Source organism: Esox lucius, chromosome 24, assembly GCF_011004845.1.
Source record: "Esox lucius isolate fEsoLuc1 chromosome 24, fEsoLuc1.pri, whole genome shotgun sequence".
Classification (NCBI taxonomy): domain Eukaryota; kingdom Metazoa; phylum Chordata; class Actinopteri; order Esociformes; family Esocidae; genus Esox; species Esox lucius.
This window is the reverse complement of record NC_047592.1, coordinates 28454840-28477033: the sequence shown is the minus strand read 5'-3', so window position 1 is coordinate 28477033 and position 22194 is coordinate 28454840. Positions and strand designations below refer to the sequence as shown.

At 43.6% G+C, this 22194-nt stretch overlaps 1 protein-coding gene across 8 annotated transcripts in view; it reads left to right on the top strand.

Annotated features, from left to right (window-relative positions):
- mark2b (MAP/microtubule affinity-regulating kinase 2b) overlaps window positions 1-22194 on the top strand; it is a 109271-nt gene that overhangs the window by 69408 nt on the left and 17669 nt on the right. For 5 of the 8 annotated variants that reach the window (XM_020044720.3, XM_013132276.4, XM_020044718.3 and 2 more), the window contains exons 8-15: window positions 1254-1490; window positions 1603-1722; window positions 2258-2360; window positions 2460-2572; window positions 8130-8256; window positions 8386-8516; window positions 8710-8798; window positions 10760-10942. In XM_020044720.3, coding sequence (XP_019900279.1) covers window positions 1254-1490; window positions 1603-1722; window positions 2258-2360; window positions 2460-2572; window positions 8130-8256; window positions 8386-8516; window positions 8710-8798; window positions 10760-10942 — 1103 coding nt within the window. The remainder of the gene's footprint in view (window positions 1-1253; window positions 1491-1602; window positions 1723-2257; window positions 2361-2459; window positions 2573-8129; window positions 8257-8385; window positions 8517-8709; window positions 8799-10759; window positions 10943-22194) is intronic. The other 3 variants (XM_020044719.3, XM_020044723.3, XM_020044721.3) reach the window with 3 other exon arrangements.

Here is a 22194-nt window from a genome sequence, read left to right as displayed (position 1 = left end):
CTATTATATTATGACTATTTCTGGTGGATTTTCAAAGTACGCATCCATGCATTCTTTTTGGCTAGATCACAACCCCTTGGGCAGTAAAAGAGTAGGGGTTTCCATGATTCTCTCGTCTTTTCACTTGACAAAATAGTCAGTTATCATCACCTATATTGATAGTTATTGTATCAATGTCATTCACAAATGAAAGAAAAACAAACATTGTTGTGCCATGAAATGAAATGGCTTTGGCAGTGTAATGTTCAGTCTCGCTAGAAATTGCTCAATTCTTAGGACTATTCCAAGTAGTTAGTAGATACTTGTAATCCTCTTACTGGCTAATTAGCTGTTTAAACGGCCAGTGGCAAAAGCCATACAGTTCATAGATGCTATTGGTGTTGGAGGTATACATAATAACACATTTGACAAGTGTCGCTATACCGACACTTGGCAAATGTAAAGCTCTGTGGCCTATTGGTTAAAGACAGCCTCACACACGGGGAGACCCAGGTTCAAATCTAGTGAGGATTCAACAACAACAACATTAATCTCTTTAATCGTGGGCCGGCTGAACTAGGTTTGCCTGGTTCCTTTTCTGTTTTTTTTAACAATGATGCTTCAGAGAATAATCTGGGATGAGCAGTTTGTGTGATAAGAAGCTGAACATTTTGGCAAGATATGCATTGGAAGACACATCTCAATCTTCAGGTCTCTTCTGCTGGGGAGTTTTGACTTGCGATTAAGCGAGTCAAAACTAAAACTTTGCTAGATTGGATCCCCAAACTGGCAAGTTTGTGTGCAAGAGGACAAATATTCCTTACACACGGTTGAGAAAGAACAACAATAAAGATCAATGCAGCCAGCAATCGGTATTTGTCATTTATAGGCAAAAGAAGAGAACATTTTAATGGTTTTGCTCAAGTAACTTTATTTTTTTAAATAATTTATTATGTTGCAGTTTTACTGATATATTGAATACCTTATTTACTGCATCTATGTGTCCATAAATGTCTATTTATTTTTTGACATCATAATTTATTCACTTATTTATATTTTACTATCATATTATTCATATACTATTTATTCGCTTATTTTTGTCAGTCTGTAATTCTTAGAATGTATTGAAAGCTTTGTGTGAATGAATTTGCTTAAATTTGAAGCGTCACCAGAATCAATTGTATTTAACTGAGGATCTGTAATGATTACATCGGTTTTTTTCTCCCTGCCCCGTCTCTGTTCCTCTTTTTTCTTTCTTTCTCCCATTCCATTAGGCTGAGAATCTTCTCCTAGATGCTGACATGAACATCAAGATAGCCGACTTTGGCTTCAGCAATGAGTTTGTCATGGGCAGTAAGCTGGACACATTCTGTGGCTCGCCTCCCTATGCCGCTCCAGAGCTGTTCCAGGGGAAGAAGTACGATGGGCCCGAGGTGGATGTATGGAGTCTAGGGGTAATTCTTTACACCCTGGTGTCGGGGTCGTTGCCCTTTGATGGCCAGAACCTCAAGGTGTGTGTGTGTATGTGTGTCTGAGAAGAACTTTGTAACTCTTCTGTGTTTCATTCTACAAACTGACGTCCTGATCATTAACCCTTGATTTCTAATGACTCTCCCTCCATAGGAATTACGAGAGCGGGTGTTGAGGGGAAAATATCGTATTCCATTCTACATGTCTACAGACTGTGAGAACCTTCTGAAGAAGTTCCTGATTCTCAATCCTACCAAGAGAGGCAGCTTGGAGGTCAGTGACCAGTGCCACTTAACCCCTCACCTTGCCCAGGCCATAAATAGCGAGTTACAACTGAGATGCAGGTAGCCTAGCTGTTGTAGTGCGACGAGTAAGGCAATTGCAACCCTAATTGCTCCATGGTGGCTGTTAATTATGTATTGTCCCTGGCCATGATCCCACTATCTGAAAGTTGTAGTTCGAGTAAGCAAGCAAAAGGAACACTTATGTCGGTACACACAGGTTACAAAAGCTTATGTGCAAAACAGGATAAATATACAGCAGCTGCTCTTGGACAGTTCAGGATGACGTAGAATCAATCACCATTTGATGCACTGTGAGTGTTGTCAGGCAGTTGTCTACCAGTATTTACCTAACATACCCACCTAAATATTGTTGCTAGCTATTATATCTGATTTCTTTTCTACCTCTCTTCCACATTATTTCACTTCAACTTCATCTCTTCCCCTCTTCCTCCTCACTGACTATTTTCTCTTCACCCTCATCCTTATCCTCGTATCTTCTCTTCCTTCCCACTCTTCTCCCTCAGCAGCAGATAATGAAAGATAGATGGATGAATGTGGGACATGAAGAGGAGGAGTTGAAACCTTATATAGAACCAATGCCTGACTACAAGGACCCTAAGAGGACAGGTACACACACTTTCTTCCACACACCCACTAGCCTCAAATAGCTCTTGTGGATTTGTTGGAATACAATTTCAATTGTAATATAAATCTGTGTGTGTGTAGAGATCATGATTCAGATGGGTTACTCCATGGAGGAGGTGCAGGATTCGCTGGTCAACCAGAAATACAACGAAGTCATGGCCACATACCTACTACTGGACTACACAAACCATGAGGTACACGCATGTATTGTGTCTCTGTCTGTAAGTGCTACACACAACAAATTATTGAACTGTTAACACTATTTTCTCAATATTAGTTTAAAACCACTAGACCATCTATATATTTATATATATTTATTTTTAATGTTAGCCATTAAATGCTCCTTATTTGTTAGCAAGAGGCATCAGGTTTGCTCATTGTAATTTTTGCCATAAACAATTCATGAGAGGCTGCTCTTGCGTCTTGGAAATGCTATTCAAAGAAACTGATCACAACTTTTATTGTGGGTGGAAATGTGTCTTTAGTGCATTAAGGTGTGTTCCACAATAACACCAAGAGTAGGACTACATGTCATTTTTATATCCTCAACCCTGATCTCTCTTTAGGGTTAAAATCACAATGCCCCAGGGCTGTGGAGATCATGAAAGTTGGGATCATGAAAGTTGACTCTCTAGATGATACATGTTATGTTATGGAAATGTGTAGTGCACATTTGGACTCAAGGTTGTTTGGCTTGCTTGTTGGCCAAAACAGAATTTATCGTCTCCAGTACCCATTTAAGTATTCTTACTTTACAGCATTCCCTAGCAAAAATTGCCCGATTAGCAATAGGGACAGGGACATATTATCATATCCTGTGGTCAGTTATAGAAATGCTATCTCATATTGCATTGCACCCTTTTCATAATGTAAATCCTGTTATTGTTCAGCCACAACATTCCAAGTTAGGAGATCAAGAGTGCATAAATCTTCTGTTATTAATCTGGATATAAAGATGGATGACAAATAACAGGAAAAACCTTTGTCATGAGGGGTTTATGCACTGCAATCCTACTATAATATCCATCTCTGTGTAGTTCTCGACACTGTTCTTGCTGACACAGTCTTATAACTTCCTGAACTGACGTTCTTAGTCACCTGGGAGAGTTGCTGTTCTGTTTTTCCTTACATATCGCAATAATGCATGAGCATCACAATCATTGAATGTGTGCTTTCAAACAAATTGTTTTACCCAATTTATTGATCTGAGTGCAGATGTCAATTTAGTCACTGTTACTATTTGAAACCCTAGCCATTTGAGCAATCTTTGTGAGTGAAGCTTCAGCCATCCATGCCCCCAACAATGAACCCCCTTTCAAAGTCACTTAGATCGCATCGCATCGCATCATCTTCCGCTTAATCCGGGGCCGGGTCGCGGGGGCAGCAGTCTAAGCAGGGATGCCCAGACTTCCCTCTCCCCAGACACTTCCTCCAGCTCTTCCGGGGGGACACCGAGGCGTTCCCAGGCCAGCCGGGAGACATAGTCCCTCCAGCGTGTCCTAGGTCTTCCCCGGGGTCTCTTCCCGGTGGGACGGGACCGGAACACCTTCCCAGGAAGGCGTTCCGGAGGCATCCGAAACAGATGCCCAAGCCACCTCAGCTGACCCCTCTCGATGTGGAGGAGCAGCGGCTCTACTCTGAGCTCCTCCCGGGTGACCGAGCTTCTCACCCTATCTCTAAGGGATCGCCCAGCCACCCTGCGGAGAAAGCTCATTTCGGCCGCCTGTATCCGGGATCTTGTCCTTTCGGTCATGACCCAAAGCTCATGACCATAGGTGAGAGTAGGAACGTAGATTGACCGGTAAATCGAGAGCTTCGCCTTACGGCTCAGCTCTTTCTTCACCACGACAGACCGATACATCGACCGCATTACTGCAGAAGCTGCACCGATCCGTCTGTCAATCTCCCGTTCCATCCTTCCCTCACTCGTGAACAGGACCCCTAGATACTTAAACTCCTCCACTTGAGGCAGGCACTCTCCACCAACCTGAAGTGGGCAAGCCACCCTTTTCCGACTGATGACCATGGCCTCGGATTTGGAGGTACTGATTTTCATCCCCACCGCTTCACACTCGGCTGCAAACCGTCCAAGTGCATGCTGGAGGTCCTGGCTTGAAGGGGCCAACACGACAACATCATCCGCAAAGAGCAGAGACGAAATCGTGTGGTCCCCAAACCTGACACCCTCCGGCCCCTGGCTGCGCCTAGAAATTCTGTCCATAAAAATTACGAACAGAACCGGTGACAAAGGGCAGCCCTGCCGGAGTCCAACATGCACAGGGAACAAGTCTGACTTACTGCCGGCAATGCGGACCAAGCTCCTGCTTCGGTCGTACAGGGACCTGACAGCCCTTAGCAAAGGACCCAGGACCCCATATTCCCGAAGCACCCTCCACAGGATGCCACGAGGGACACAGTCGAATGCCTTCTCCAAATCCACAAAACACATGTGGACTGGTTGGGCAAACTCCCATGAACCCTCCATCACCCTGTAGAGGGTATAGAGCTGGTCCAGTGTTCCGCGGCCTGGACGAAAACCACACTGTTCCTCCTGAATCCGAGGTTCTACTATCGGCCGTATTCTCCTCTCCAGAACCCTGGCATAGACTCTCCCGGGGAGGCTGAGAAGTGTGATCCCCCTATAGTTGGAACACACCCTCCGGTCCCCCTTCTTATAAAGAGGGACCACCACCCCGGTCTGCCATCCCAGAGGCACTGTCCCCGACTGCCACGCGATGTTGCACAGGCGTGTCAGCCAAGACAGCCCCACAACATCCAGAGACTTGAGGTACTCAGGGCGGATCTCATCCACCCCCGGTGCCTTGCCACCGAGGAGTTTCTTAACCACCTCGGTGACTTCAGCCCGGGTGATGGACGAGTCCACATCTGAGCCCTCATCCTCTGCTTCCTCAATGGAAGACGTGACGGCGGGATTGAGGAGATCCTCGAAGTATTCCTTCCACCGCCCGACGACATCCTCAGTTGAGGTCAACAGCTGCCCACCTCTACTGTAAACAGCGTTGGTAGGGCACTGTTTCCCTCTCCTGAGGCGCCGGATGGTTTGCCAGAATCTCTTCGAGGCCAGCCGATAGTCCTTCTCCATGGCCTCACCGAACTCCTCCCAGGCCCGAGTTTTTGCCTCCACAACCACCCGGGCTGCAGCCCGCTTGGCCTGTCGGTACCCGTCAGCTGCGTCAGGAGTCCCACAAGCCAACCAGGCCTGATAGGACTCCTTCTTCAGCTTGACGGCATCCCTTACTTCCGGTGTCCACCACCGGGTTCGGGGATTGCCGCCTCGACAGGCACCGGAGACCTTACGGCCACAGCTCCGAGCGGCCGCTTCGACAATGGCGGTGGAGAACATGGTCCACTCGGACTCAATATCTCCAACCTCCCTCGGGATCCAGTCGAAGCTCTGCCGGAGGTGGGAGTTAAAGATCTCTCTGACAGGAGACTCGGCCAGACGTTCCCAGCAGACCCTTACAGTACGCTTGGGCCTGCCGAGTCTGTCCAGCTTTCTCCCCCGCCATCGGATCCAACTCACCACCAGGTGGTGATCAGTTGACAGCTCCGCCCCTCTCTTCACCCGAGTGTCCAAGACATACGGCCGCAGGTCAGATGAGACGACAACAAAGTCGATCATCGACCTGCGGCCTAGGGTGTCCTGGTGCCACGTGCACTGATGGACACCCTTATGCTTGAACATGGTGTTCGTTATGGACAAACTGTGACTAGCACAGAAGTCCAATAACTGAACACCACTCGGGTTCAGATCAGGGGGGCCGTTCCTCCCAATCACGCCCCTCCAGGTGTCACTGTCGTTGCCCACGTGGGCGTTGAAGTCCCCCAGTAGAACAATAGAGTCCCCAGTCGGAGCACTTTCCAGCACCCCTCCCAGAGACTCCAAGAAGGTCGGGTACTCTGCACTGCCGTTCGGCCCGTAGGCACAAACAACAGTGAGAGACCTATCCCCGACCCGTAGGCGCAGGGAAACGACCCTCTCGTTCACCGGGGTAAACTCCAACACATGGCGGCAGAGCTGGGGAGCTATAACTGATCACTTAGATCATTTTCACTAAATTAAGGTCAGCTGGGCCTGCTTAAATTTGTTTTACATGCCATAGAGCATAATAGGATGTTGATTGCTTAAATGTATCATTCTGTACACCTATATGGAATCATCTGCATTTATGTTCCTCCACTCAATTCTTCAGGTTTTTCTTGGTGTCACCCTTCTGTAGATACACATGTTATGGAGTCACTATTTGGACATAGACTTTTGTTCATAAATCCCATGTAGTTGTTTCTTGTAATCTTTGTTACAATGGGCTAGGCGCTCAGCTAGAATTAGCATGCTGTTTTGAGCAGTAGACGTCTTCCTACACCCTCCCACTCTTTCTCTCTGTCTTGTCTTCTCTGTGTCTCTGTCTACATTTCATTTCAGCTCAATTCAAAATATTTTATTGGGCGTAACAACCACATACACTCACCTAAAGGATTATTAGGAACACTTGTTAAATTTCTCATTAATGCAATTATCTAATCAACCAATCACATGGCAGTTGCTTCAATGCATTTAGGGGTGTGGTCCTGGTCAAGACAATCTCCTGAACTCCAAACTGAATGTCAGAATGGGAAAGAAAGGTGATTTAAGCAATTTTGAGCGTGGCATGGTTGTTGGTGCCAGACGGGCCGGTCTGAGTATTTCACAATCTGCTCAGTTACTGGGATTTTCACGCACAACCATTTCTAGGGTTTACAAAGAATGGTGTGAAAAGGGAAAAACATCCAGTATGCGGCAGTCCTGTGGGTGAAAATGCCTTGTTGATGCTAGAGGTCAGAGGAGAATGGGCCAACTGATTCAAGCTGATAGAAGAGCAACTTTGACTGAAATAACCACTCGTTACAACCGAGGTATGCAGCAAAGCATTTGTGAAGCCACAACACGCACAACCTTGAGGCGGATGGGCTACAACAGCAGAAGACCCCACCGGGAACCACTCATCTCCACTACAAATAGGAAAAAGAGGCTACATCTGCACGAGCTCACCAAAATTGGACAGTTGAAGACTGGAAGAATGTTGCCTGGTCTGATGAGTCTCCATTTCTGTTGAGACATTCAGATGGTAGAGTCAGAATTTGGCGTAAACAGAATGAGAACATGGATCCATCATGCCTTGTTACCACTGTGCAGGCTGGTGGTGGTGGTGTAATGGTGTGGGGGATGTTTTCTTGGCACATTTTAGGCCCCTTACTGCCAATTGGGCATAGTTTAAATGCCACGGCCTACCTGAGCATTGTTTCTGACCATGTCCATCCCTTTATGACCACCATGTACCCATCCTCTGATGGCTACTTCCAGCAGGATAATGCACCATGTCACAAAGCTTGAATAATTTCAAATTGGTTTCTTGAACATGACAATGAGTTCCCTGTACTGAAATGGCCCCCACAGTCACCAGATCTCAACCCAATAGAGCATCTTTGGGATGTGGTGGAACGGGAGCTTCATGCCCTGGATGTGCATCCCACAAATCTCCATCAACTGCAAGATGCTATCCTATCAATATGGGCCAACATTTCTAAAGAATGCTTTCAGCACCTTGTTGAATCAATGCCACGTAGAATTAAGGCAGTCCTGAAGGCAAAAGGGGGTCAGACACAGTATTAGTATGGTGTTCCTAATAATCCTTTAGGTGAGTGTATTTCCAAAGCTTGATCTGTCTCTGTTTCTACCTTCGTCTTCCCTAGCTGGATGAAGGTATCATTAAGCCTCGTCCGGGAAGTGACCTCACCAACAGCAACGCTCCCTCACCGCCGAACAAGGTACAACGCAGCGTATCTTCCAACCAGAAACCTCGCAGAGCCACTGACCAGGGTGAGATGGGCGCTCATAGATTTTAAAGAAATCCAGGGACTAAGGGAAGAGAATAGGAATGCCCTTTGAGGGATAATTAAATCATTCTCTGCTAACTTTCCATTCTCTGTCCCTCTCTCTTTCTCTCAGGCTCCTCCGCCAGGGGGCGTGGGCAGGGGGATAACAAAGAGGATTCTGGGAGGAAAGGATCAGGTGGCTCGGCTAAAGTTCCGGCCAGTCCCTTGGGCTCCGACCGCAAGAAGAGTGCCACCCCCTCTACCGTGAGTGAAGCATCCCACTGCCAGTTAGATACATTAGACAAGTTATTTGGGGAGAGACCTCCAGCTATATAGCATGTCGCTCTGTTTTGTAAGTTATAAAAAACATTGCTCGAAAAGTTAACTCGTCTGACTCTTACTTTCTGTCTCTTTCTTTCCCTTTCATTCGTTTCCTATTTTCCTCTTCTCTCTGCAGAATAGCATCTTGTCCACTGGTACGGGTCGCAGCAGGACCTCTCCTCTCACTGAAAGAGCTACCCAGGGGATACAGAACGGCAAGGACAGGTACACACACTGGTCTGAACCAAGCCTCAGTCTGAGCCGTTCAATTGACCGTCACACAGAAAGCTTGGCTCTGGTTGTTATTCCCTGCAAGGTTTTAGTCCCCAGCCTCTTCACAGTTGGTCCAGGCCGGCCTCCAGACATTCCCCAGGAATGGTGAGCCTTCCTGGGCAAAGATACCCCCCATCACTGGGCATTCAGGCCCAACAGCTGCTAGACAAGGATTACTGACTCCACGACACACAGGTTGACACACACACAAGAATGGAAGCGCACAAACACTACTCTTACTTGCAGTCATTGGATTGTTTTCCCTCCCTCCACATTTCCGTTTGATGAGATCATTCCATCGCTTCTCCCCCGTCCCCTGAAGATCTGTCACTGCGGTCTTATTGCTTAAGCATATGCAGTTTATGCAATGCAAGTCTACACGCGCACACGCACACATACTAACACACGCTTCAACCTGCCGTATGCTGTTTGTATGCACTAGCTCTGCATTAACCACCGTGCTTAACCAAGCTTGATTCACTGAATCCTGCTTGGTCATTATTTAAAACACATATATTTAAATGATCAATTATATTTCAACAATTTGCTTCACACTGGTATCCTGTTGAAATGGCAAATTCTGTTTCCAATTTTTTGAGGATGAAATCATTAGTATCATTTTCCATTTAGATTATATGTATAATGCACTCTATTATCGTTATAATCCTTCGTCATTCAAAAGGCAACTTAGTCCATATGTTCTGCACTACTCCAAATGCAAAGCTCATGTTTCAAACTAGTGCACTAAATACGGAATGGGGTGCAATTTCAAACTCTAAGTGTTGTTCGACTTAAACCCAGTGATTTGAGTGATGCTTTTAATTTAAGGGTGCATTAGAAACGACACTCTGTCCATTATATATATAGTGCACTGCTTCCTGCATTCATAACAGAGCTCCCCGGTCAAAAGTAGTGCACTGTGTAGGGGTGGTTTTTAGCCCCATCATGTGTCTTTTTTATACTGGCTTGTGGTCGTTCTACTCAATGTAGCGTTGAGTTGTATCCTCCTTCTCTCCCTACGCTTTTCCATTTTTCTATTCCATGTTATATCCTTCTCTGTTCCATTTTTCTCTCGTATTCTGAGGGGCTTTCGTGTCCTTGGTTCACCTTCTTGCTCTCCCTTTTTTCCTTGCTGTCTCACTTTTACTTTCTGTGTATAAAGGGATTAGTTTGACTTGTGATGGAATATTAACTCCTGGTGGTGTGTTGTAAGGTTCCACAGACCGCCTCTAATAGGCTTAACACACACATACAGACATAGTCACACGCACACACAGCCTCCAGTCCTCAGCCTGAATACTGTTATTTTTCCACAGCTAGCCGATAGCCATGCTAATCCCTGCCAGCATCTCTCTCTTTCTTTTTCTCTCTGTCTCTGTGCTGTTTTCTCTCTTTCTTTGTGTCTATCACTTCCTGTTTTTCCCTCTGTGTGGGTGTCTCTGCCTCAGTGTTTCTTTCTTTGTCTTTGTCTCTCTTTGTGTGTCTGTGTCTTTCTCTGTTTCTCTTTTTCTGTCTCTCTCTGTGACTTGGTCTCTTTCTCTCTCTCTCTCTCTCTCTGTGTGTGTCTCTTCGTCTCTGCCTTTGCTTGTGTGTATTTTCTTTGTGCTGAGTGGCTGTACTGTGTTAATCAGCGATCTGTTATTTTGACCTCCATTGAATCCCCCCTGTACCACTCTCTCCTCTCTCTGTGTGTGTTCAGTAGTCAGGCTCTTGTCAACGACTTTCTACTTTTGCTCTTTCTCTTTCCCCCCATGCTGCAAATGTTACGTTTTGTTCCTAATTAGGCTCCTCCCTTCTGCGCCCTACCCACTCTCACACAATCCCTCCCACTGCTTGCTCCTGTGTGCGTGACCCCTCCTCCTGTGTGTGTGGCGAGCGGGCACTCCCACCTCCTCCCTCCCTCCCCTTACCAGTCTGAACACACCCGGGTCCCGGGCCTCCACCGCATCTGCTGCTGCCGTCCTCTCTTCCTCAACCTCCTCTTCCTCACGTCCCCGCCACCACAAGTCACTGTCCACCTCCAACCACCCCTGTCCATCCCAGGCTCCTGGCCCTGACTTCCACGCACCACCCAGCCAGCCACAGCACCGGCCCAGGCAAGTGGCCCCTTTAACCCCCATACATCAACCTGCTAAACACCTTCCCTGGAGCTCTAAGGGGTGAGGGATGGGGAGAGGGAAAGGAAGAGGGAATTGTATACATTATCTAAATTCTGATTCTCCACCCTTTACCAGAGTGTGCATTTGAACCCTGACACTTATGACTTTTAAAATCATAGCAATGGTGCAAAGCATTATTGGCAGGAGAGAGCCCCCACCATTGTGAAGTCCTTACTCGGAAGCAAGCAAGGTACGCAAATCAAAATAAAGGTTGGAGAATCACGAGCCAAAGGGAGGGTGGTTTAAAACAAATGTATTTATAAAGCCCTTTTTACATCAACAGTTGCCACAAAGTGCTTTTACAAATCACTCAGCCTGAAACCCCAAGGAGCAAGCAACAACAGTGTTGAAGCACAGTGGCTAGGAAAAACTCCCTAACAGGGGCCGAAATTTAGGAAGAAACCTAGAGAGAACCAGGCTCGGATGGGTGAAATGTCCTCTTCTGGCTGTGCCAGGTGAACATTTTTAAGTTTAAGTTAATAAATGCATTTGGGCTTTGTCCAGAGGCTATAAAACCTTATCCAGATCAGAAGCATTACCAGATAGACAAGGACGGTGGGGTTAGGGTCAGCAGACTGGCAGCTGGAATTGTCAGATATCATCTTGATCTCAGAGAGGAAATGGGAGGAGGAGGGATGTTTAGTTAATTTTGACGATGATCCTAAATTGTGCCCTCAAAATTACTTTGTAATGTCACAGTACCCTGCTTGATGTCCACTCGCCTCCAATCAACTACAGCTAAACCATCCTGACGCCACTAATTATTGCACACTGACAAGTACAGAATACATTCACCACAGTATGTGACCACATTGAGAGTTTGGAAATCACATTAATCGCGCACGGAGGAGTTCATGTGTTAAAATCAAGTTAATGGATCTGGCCACCACTTGGTTTTGAAGTTTAGAGAAGTGTTCAACATTTTACAAGATATGGGTATCAGAACTGTGCTGGCTTATATGCTTCTGAGATGTCTCCAAATATGAGAGCCATGACAAACAACAATTTTTACTCCTGAACTAAAGAGGAAGTTTTGTGGGAGCCTTCACCCGGTTTTTCACACAGTTTCTTCAGCTGTCCTCTAGTCAACTTTTACATTTTACTTCCATAAACATACTTTTAAACAAGTCCCATAACTTAATTCAGTTATTACGTTACAGTTATAGGTCAAGTAATTTTGGAAAGCCAAATTACTTGTACCAAAGCTGACTAATTATGGTATTTGCAGTTGTCAAATTGCAAATAAAACTTGACACAGAACCCTATCTGTTATGGTAATTGACTTAATTTATTTATTAAGGGTCTTAGATAGTATTAAATACTTTTTGTGACTGATATTTGTTTTAACAATGTACTGGTAGATAAGGATATTGTAAAAAAGATATTCCTGTCCTCCACTAACATTGGATTATTTGGTTATTATGAGCAATATAATCAGGTCCCATTAAAAGTTCAACTAACGACTTCCGGTTTAGCGTCTGCCATGTGAGGGCGCATAAGTCGGGAGCTCCGCAAACTAGCTTTTAAATTTCGTTTTATAATCTGATACAGCGCTATATATACTTTTTTTCTTCTTCTTCTTTTGCATCTCGTGTATTTGACGTTTACTTCACTTCTAACAATATTGTTGTAGTCAGTCGTTTGAGTTCCAACGATGTCTAAGCAACAACAAAAGAAGGCGATTCGTCTGTGGCCGGCGGCTTGCCTTTGGAAACGGTTGAACTTTCCACCCCTGAGGGTGTTGCGATTATGGGTGCCATTAACAGGCTTGAAAGTGACTTTATGCCAAATTCAATGCGCATGCCGCTGAAATTCGAGATTAAATTTCCTTGATACGAAAAGAAATGCATAACACATTTTCATCTTTCAAAGAAGACCTGAAAACCCAGAGTGAGTGCTTAACTAACCTGGAGACAGCTACCTCAGAATGGACGACAAGTCTTCATTCTCTCGAGCCAACGGTCGTTTCTCTCCAGAAAGAGGTTGCCTCACTGCAAGCTAAGTGCATCGATTTAGAGTGTCGTTCCCGCAGATCCAATCTTCGCTTGGTGGGAATTCTGTAAGGTTTGGAAGGCCCAAAACCTACGAAGTTCGTGGCAGATGCTTTGGCGGAGATATTTGATCTTTCTGAACCTTCACTCCTTGCTCGCGCACATCGTACACTTGCACCGAAACCTGCGGAGGGTAGCCGACCGCGAGCCTTCGTAATTTGCTTCCATCGATACAACGTCAAGGAGGATATTTGGCGAAAAGCGAGCCGTGGTGGGCAGCTTAAGTTCAGAGACAAAACTGTGTTCGTCTTCCCGGACTTTCCGCCTGAGATTGCCAAGAAGCGGGCCGCATACTATGAGGTTAAACGTCTACTGAGGTCCATGCCAGATGTCAAGTACGGTCTAAAGGGTCTTAACGGCTTCAGACTCACAAAGAACCAATCAATCAATCAATCAAAATGTATTTATAAAGCGCTTTTTACAACAGCAGTTGTCACAAAGTGCTTTACAGAGACACCCGGCCTTAAACCCCAAGGAGCAAACAACAGCAGTGTTGAATTTCAGTGGCTAGGAAAAACTCCCTAAGAAGGTCGAATTTTAGGAAGAAACCTAGAGAGGACCCAGGCTCAGAGGGGTGACCAGTCCTCTTCTGGCTGTGCCGGGTGAGATATTGAGTCCAATTGGAATAATAAATAAATTTCTCTTGGCTAAATCCAGAGTATATTCGATTTTAGACTAGGTCAGAAGTATGACCAGGTGGACAAGGACAGGAACAGCAACGGTCCCCCCAAACCAGGTAATCCGCAGGTGTGGACCAGGACCTCATCTCCTTCTAAAATTTAAAATTGGAGGAAACTGAGAAAAGTTAGTAGTACATCCCTCATGTCCCCCAGCACAATAATATAGCAGCGTAACACTTTGGAAACTGAGACGGGGGGGTCCGGTGACACTGTGGCCCTACCCGGGGGAGGCCCTGGACAGGGCCCAACAGGCAGGAAATCAATCCAACCACATTGCCAGGCATCAACCAAAGGGACACCCACCAACCGCAACCCCCCTGAATGAGGGCCGAGTATTGCTAGCAGCGTACAGCCCAACTGCACAAGTGCGCAATAGAGAGTCAACAACAAGCCAGTGACTCTTCCCCCGAAGGGCATTGGAGGGAGGGCATCCCAGTGGCGACGAGAGCCCACCTGGCAAGACAGCAAGGGTGGACAGTATCAAGCCTACTGGTCACCTTCACGCCCCCGGGCCAGGCTACACCTAATTATAAACCGTGCTGTAGAGATGAGTTTTTAGTAGACACTTGAAAGTTTGCATTTCTAACCTTAATTGGCAGATCATTCCACAGGAGTGGAGCTCTATGAGAAAAGGCCCTGCCGCCAACTGTTTGTTTAGAAATTCTAGGTACAATTAAAAGGCCTGCATCTTGCGATCTAAGGTTACGTGTAGGTATGTATGGCTGGATCATTTCAGCAAGGTAAGTAGGAGCAAGTCCATGTATTGATTTATAGGTTAAGAGTAAAACCTTAAAATCAGCCCTAACCCTAACAGGCAGCCAATGTAAGGATGCCAGGACAGGAGTAATGTGTTCAAATTTTTTTGTTCTAGTTAGGATTCTAGCAGCTGTGTGCAGCACTAATTGAAGTTTATTTATTAATTTGTCTGGATAACCAGAGAGAAGAGCATTGCAGTAATCTAATCTAGAAGTAACGAAAGCATGAATTAATTTTTCTGCATCAGTTTTTGATAGAAAGTTTCTAATTTTTGCGATGTTTCGAAGATGAAAATAAGCAACTCTTGAGACATATTTTATATGTTCTTCAAAAGAGAGGTCAGGGTCAAGGGTAACGCCAAGGTTTTTTACAGTTTTTTGGGATACGACCATGCAGCCGTCGAGGTTCACAGTGAGATCTGCTAACAACGCTCTTTGTTTTTTGGGTCCTAAAAGGAGCATTTCTGTTTTATTTGAGTTTAAGAGCAAGAAATTCTCTGTCATCCACTTCCTAATATCTGAAACGCATGCTTCCAAAATAGCTAATTTAGGGGCTTCTCCATGCTTCATTGAAATATATAACTGTGTGTCATCAGCATAACAGTGAAAGTTAATATTGTGATTTCGGATTACATCGCCCAGAGGGAGCATGTATAGTGAGAAAAGTAATGGGCCCAGAACCGAGCCTTGAGGAACTCCAAAGCATACCTTTGACTTGTCAGAGGATATGCCATCCACACTAACGAACTGATATCTTTCAGATAAATAAGATTTAAACCAGGCTAGAACATGTCCACGTAGCCCAATATTGGTTTCCAGTCTCTCTAAGAGAAGGGAGTGATCAATAATGTCAAAAGCAGCACTAAGATCAAGAAGCAACAGGGCGGATGCGGAACCTTTGTCTGAGGCCATTAGAAGGTCATTTGTTACCTTCACGAGTGCAGTCTCAGTACTATGATGAGATCTAAAACCAGACTGGAATATTTCATAAATGTTTTTTGTCTTTAGGAAGGCATTCAGTTGTTGGGAAACACATTTTTCTAAGATTTTTGAGAGGAACGGGAGGTTCGATATTGGCCTATAATTGTTTAATATGTCGGGATCTAGATTAGATTTTTTTAGAAGAGGCTTAATTTCCGCAATTTTTAATGAGTTTGGTACGCATCCAGAGGAAAGGGAGCAATTTATTATGTTCAGCATTGGCTGACCTAGCACAGGAAATAACTCCTTAAGTAATTTTGTAGGAATCGGGTCTAGCTGAGAGTTTGTGGGTTTAGAACTCATTACAAATTTTGTAAATGTGTCGAGCGATACAGTATCAAAAAACTCAAGTGTCCCCATTGACACCTGATCAGGGAGGTTCCGGAAATTTTTTGGACAACTGAGATTTTTAGGACCATAACTATTTAAGGATTCAGTTATTTGTTTTCTAATGGTGACGATCTTTTCATCAAAGTAGTTCATGTATTCATTACAACTAAAGTGAAGACCCACTTCACTTGCTAAGCTTTGCTTTTTTTTTAACTTTGCAACTGTATCAAAGAGAAATTTTGGATTGTTTTTGTTTGCCTCAATCAGGTTGGAGAAATAAGCTGATCGAGCAGACGTGAGTGATTTTCGGTATTGTACTGTACTGTCTATCCAGGCTAGTCTAAATACTTCCAACTTGGTGGAGCGCCACTTTCGCTCCAATTTTCTGGAGGCTTGCTTAAGTGCTCTAGTATTGTCGGTGTACCAAGGAGCAAGTTTCTTATTGTGTATTTCTTTAGTTTTTAGTGGTGCAACTATGTCTAATGTATTTCGCAGTATTGAGTTTAGATCCTCGATTTGATCGTTTACAGATTTATTTACTCTGTCATTTATGAGCGAACTAGTAAGAATATCAAGGAATTTATTTGTAATCCGAGAATTTATAGTACGGCTTTTGAAACTCATTGTTTGGGGGGCAAGTGGATTTCTTGTTTTAACGGTAAATGTAATAAGACAGTGATCCGATAATCCAGGATTTTGGGGGTAAATTATTAGATCTACAATATCTATTTCTCGTGACAGGACTAAATCTAAGGTATCATTGTGGCAATGTGTTGGACCTGAGACATGTTGGATGAAACCCATTGAGTCGATTATGGCTTGAAAGGCTTTTTGAAGAGGATCATTGGGGTTTTCCATATGGATATTGAAATCGCCAAAAATTAGAATACTATCTGCCATGACTACAAGGTTAGACAAGAATTCTGGAAACTCATTGAGGAACAATGTGTATGGCCCGGGGGGCCTATAAATAGTAGCTATGTAAAATGATTTATCGGCCTGGTTAACTTTCATGAGTAAAACTTCGAAAGAATGAAACTCTGTGATATGTTTGAGAGTAAGTTTATATTTACTGTCATAAATATTAGCGACACCCCCTCCTTTTCGGGACGCACAAGGGATATGATCACTAGTATAGCCAGGAGGAGAGGCCTCATTTAAGTGAATTCATTAGGCTTTAGCCACGTTTCACATAAACCAATAGCATCTAGTTTATGATCAGAGATTAATTCATTTACTGCAACTGCCTTTGGAGCAAAAGATCTAATATTTAGCAGTCCCATTTTGAGATGCGAAGTGATACAATTATTTTTATTTTTGACAGAGGTGGAGAAAGGCTTTATCTTAATAAGGTTGTTTTTGTTAGCACTACCTTGTTTAACTTTTCTCAGCCTATAACGAGTCACAGTGGCAATAGGTAAAGCTGTACTAACTACTCTGGCTATGCTATTGACAGACTCCACTATGCTAGCAGGCTGGCTAACAGCCTGCAGCCTGACCTGCACCCTATCTCATGTTAAAGCTATAGGAGTGAGACTCCTGTCAATGTTCCTAGATAAAAGAAGAGCACCACTCCAGCTAGGATGGAGTCCGTCGCTCCTCAGCAGATCAGGCCTGGCCCTATTTCTGGGTCCCAAAAAGTCCCAAAAAGAAGGCCAGTTATCTACAAACTCTACCTCCTGCGACGGGCAGAACTCCGTTTTCAGCCAGCGATTGAGTTGCGCAAGTCTGCTGTAGAGCTCGTCACCACCCCTAGCTGGGAGGGGACCAGAGACAATTACTCGATGCCGACTCATCTTTCTAGCTAATTTACACGCTGATGCTATGTTCTGCTTCGTAACCTCTGACTGTTTCATCCTAACATCGTTGGTGCCAACGTGGATAACAATATCTCTGTACTCTCTATACTTGCCAGTTTTAGACTTCGCTAGCACCAACCCCAGATTTGCGGCTACGTCGGTGGCTCTGCCCCCCGGTAAACAATGTACGATCGCCGGCTGATTCTTTAGTCTAATACTGCGTGTAATGGAATCGCCAATTACTAAAGTTTTCAGTTTTTCAAGGCCACCGGTAGAACATGCCTGCCGATCATTCCCCTCCGAAGACGGCTCGGGCCTTGACTCCGACTCCAGTGGGGAAAACCTGTTCAAAGTCTCAGTTAGTTTTAGCAACGATTCAGGTTTAACTGGTCGACGGCATTTCTTCCCAGTGACCAAGAGAAAGTTATTGCCCGGCTGCAGGAGCTGTGCCGGGGGGCTAACAAAACTATCGTTTCTACCTGGTGGCACTGACGCAGATTTTTCTATTTCTACACTAGCATAATCCTTGCCTGGCATTTGCGTCAGAAGCCGAGCCTCTAACTCTGCTATCTTTAACTTAAGACGAACATTCTCCTCCGTGTTGTTGCTACAACAATTACAGTGAAAAGGCATTGTAATGATACTTAGCCTCCGGTGTTCAGGGGTGAGTAGTTCTGTTAATTATGTCCAAAAAGAGTCCCGGTGTCGAAAAGTTGGGTAAGAGGTCAACAGATAAATATTGCGTTGGTAAAACTCTAAAATAGAATTTTGACCAATTAGTTTATATTGAGTAAATTCGAAAAAGTTTGGCAGGTAGCCAGATAGGTAACAGCAGGCAGAGTACAGCACGTCAACAATCCCACAATGCAGTTCGTCAATGCTTTTGAGAGCCACTGTAAGAACGGCGCTGAACATATGTTTGATACTCCAGCCGCGGCACTGGCTTTTGTGAAACAACACCTATTACCTGCTTGAGCACCTATGAATGTGCTGAAGCTATAATGTCTCATTTTCTCTGGGTCAGAAACTATTGAAAGCACTTTACTCAGAGGTGTGGTTTAATATGTTAGGATTTATTCTTTGATTATAGCAATCTTTTATTTAATTGTATAGGATTATAATTTGTATTTTATATGTGTCATGTTTTTGTTATTTGTATTTGTTATTTGTTTGCGGAGATGCATACGAGGTAAGAATCACAATATTTCGCACGCACATTGGGTTTTTTCCTCAGGATAGCGTACGCTCCAGTTAGGCGAGTGTTAGCTTAGGTCAAGGGCGCGAGTTGGGGGGTGGCTGTGAGAGCAGGGGGCGTTTTTTTGCGCTAGGGTTCTTGAATTGTGTTAATATGTTCTCGTTTCTTTGTTCATCTCATAAGCACAAGACTGGGCCATTGCTCTTTTATATGGTTTCATACTTCCCTGGACTTGGTGATCCTTGCATAATTATTTGGGTTTTACAAGTATCTTATTGGTCTCCTCTCATTGTTTTTTATTTTTCTCTTTTCTTTTTTTTCTTTATTTTAAATGATAGGTAGTAGAGCTAATGAAGATCGTTTGGTGAGATGGGTTAGCTGGAACTGTAAAGGTTTGAATAACCCAGTAAAACGTAATAAGGTTCTGACTCATCTTAGGAAACTGCAAGCCAGTTTTGTGTTTCTTCAAGAAACACCTCTGTTCATCTGACCATTTTAGATTGAAAAAAGACTGGGTGGGTCAAGTCTATCATTCACATTTTCAGTTTAAGTCCAGGGGCTGTGCAATTCTGGCACTCCGTTTGCCCTATCACAAGTAATTGCAGATCATATGTCATTGTAACAGGAACATTGTTATCAACCCCCCTAATTCTTGCTAATGTCTATGCCCCAAATTATGACGATGTTTCCTTAATGACCTTCTTTTTATCATGTATACCTGACCTTCACTCTCATTCATTAGTCCTGGGCGGTGATTTTAATTGTGTGATGTGTCCACGACTTGATAGGTCCTCGAAAAAAGTTATATCTCTTTGAATAATCGCTGCACATTTTGAATCTTTTCTGCATAGCTATGGTATTCGTGATCCATTTCGCTTTATAAATCCTTCGCGAGGAAATATTAATTTTTTTCGCATGTACATCATTCTTATTCACGAATTGATTTTTTTTTTCTAGATAACAAACTTCTTCCGTATCTGCAGAATTGTTCATATGAAAGCATAGTAATATCTGATTATGCACCGGAACTTAGCTTTCCTAAAGCACCCCCAAAGCATCATCAATGGTCCTTTAACACTGGTCTATTAAGGGGTAAAGAATTTGTAAAATGTATCTCCTCAAATATATCTTCTTTTCTTGAACTCAATAGTACTCAGGGTATGGCTTATTCTACCATTTGGGAGACCTTAAAATGTTATCTGCGTGGTTGCATAATTTCATATTCGTCTTATAAAAATAGAGATCGAAAAAGGCATCTTGACGAATTATCTAGTGCTATATCAGCTATTGATGGTCAGTACTCACTGAACTCGTCTCCCAACCTTTATAAAGAGCGTCAGATTTTGCGGACAAAATATGATCTATTATCGACGGAAGAGGCTGAGAATTTGTTTTTATGAGCTCAACATAGGGTCTATGAGTTTGGTGATAAGACGGTTAATTGTTAGCTTATTAAATTCGTAAATCACAAACGTCACGCCTGATACCCCAACTTAAGTTACCTTCAGGAATTACTACCACTGACCATAAAGAAATAAACTCTCAATTTAAACAATACTATGGGAATTTGTACACCTCGGAATCTCCTCAAGATGTATCTTTAATGATACATCTTGAGGAGATATATTAGATTTCCCCACTGTAGAGAAGACTGTGTGATTTTTTTAGATGAGGATATTCAAATTGAAGAAATAGCTGATGCGATTGCTTCCTTGAAAACAGGCAAGGCCCCGGGTCCCGACGGTTTCCCGTCTGATTTTTATAAAGCATTTTCTAAATTACCATGCCCTGTATTGCTTTTGTTTTTTTTAGAGAGTCTTCAAAATTCCATGTTGTCCCCAACCTTCTATCAAGCTACTATTTCATTAATTCTTAAGAAAGATAAACCCCCCTAGATTGTGGTTCTTATCGCCCCATATCGCTTTTAAATTGTGATTACAAGATACTAGCTAAAGTATTATCCCTTCGGCTTGAAAAAACTTTACATAGAGTTATTTCACCTGATCAAACTGGGTTTGTTCGGGACAGACACACTTTTTTTTATATTAGGCATCTTTTTAATGTTTTGTATTCACCCCATTCCAACAATGCTGAAGTTGTAGTCTCACTAGATGCTGAAAAAGCATTTTACCGTGTTGCTATCTTATAAATGTTTTGGAGAGGTTTGGATTTGGTTTAAAATTAATTTCTTGGATAAGGCTCCTTTATGCTACCCCCAAAGCATCTGTACGCTCAAACAATATTGTTTCCACTGTGTCGAGGCACAAGGCAGGGTTGTCCCCTTTCCTCCCTTCTAATTTGCTATTGCTATTGAACCATTGGCAATTGCACTACGTGCTGACCCAGAGGTGCCAGGCATTTTTCGTGCTGGTCTAGAACAGAGGGTTTCTTTATATGCTGATGATCTTAATTTATTTTTATCCAATCCCCTAGTCTCAATTCCTCGAGTTCTTTTAATATTGGACTCGTTTAGTACTTTTTCAGGTTATAAATTGAATTTTTACAAGAGCTAATTATTCCCAGTAAATTCTGCTGCATTAAGTCTCTCATTCAAATTTCCAATTCAGAGTTGTTAACAACCAATTTAGATACTTAGGTGTCCAAGTGACTCGTAAACATGCTGACTTGTTTAAAGCCAAATTTAGTCCTTTATTTGATCTCACAAAATCTATATTTTTATCATGGAAACCCCTTCCTCTCACTGATAGGAAGGGTAAATGTAATCAAAATGAAAATTCTTCCCAAGTTTTTCTATATATTTCAATGTTTGCCCATATTTGTTCCCAAGTCATTTTTCTTATCTCGTCATTTATTTGGAATAACAAGCCTAGGCGAATAAGTCTAAAGCATCTTGTTAAGCCAAAAGAGGTGGGAGGTTTGGCTTTGCCTAACTTTCAAACGTATTACTGGGCAGCCAACTTTAGAAACTTACTGTACTGGTGCCGGCATGATTTGCAACTGTGCAAACCTCTCTGGGTGCAGATAGAGGCTGTGTGTTGTTCCCCAGTCACACTGACATCTTTGCTCTGTTCTTCTATCCCCCCTACCCATAGTATCTCACTTAATAATCCAATTGTTAAACACTCTCTGAGGATTTGGACTCAGTTCCGCCGAGCTCTAGAGCTTAAGGGTCTTTCTTCAGCTGCACCCATTGCCAGTAACGCTTCCTTTCCACCCTCTCTTTTTGATGGGGCTTTCAATATTTGGAAGTCACAGGGTCTAGTTACAATTGATCAATTATTTATTGATAATAACTTTGCTTCATTTGACCAACTTAAAAATAAATTTTCTTTGTCCAATTCACATTTATTCTGGTATTTTCAAGTTCGGAGCTTTGCCCGTAAACATTTTCCGGAGTTCCCCTCTCCCCCTCCTAGAGGTGTCTTGGAGTGTATTTT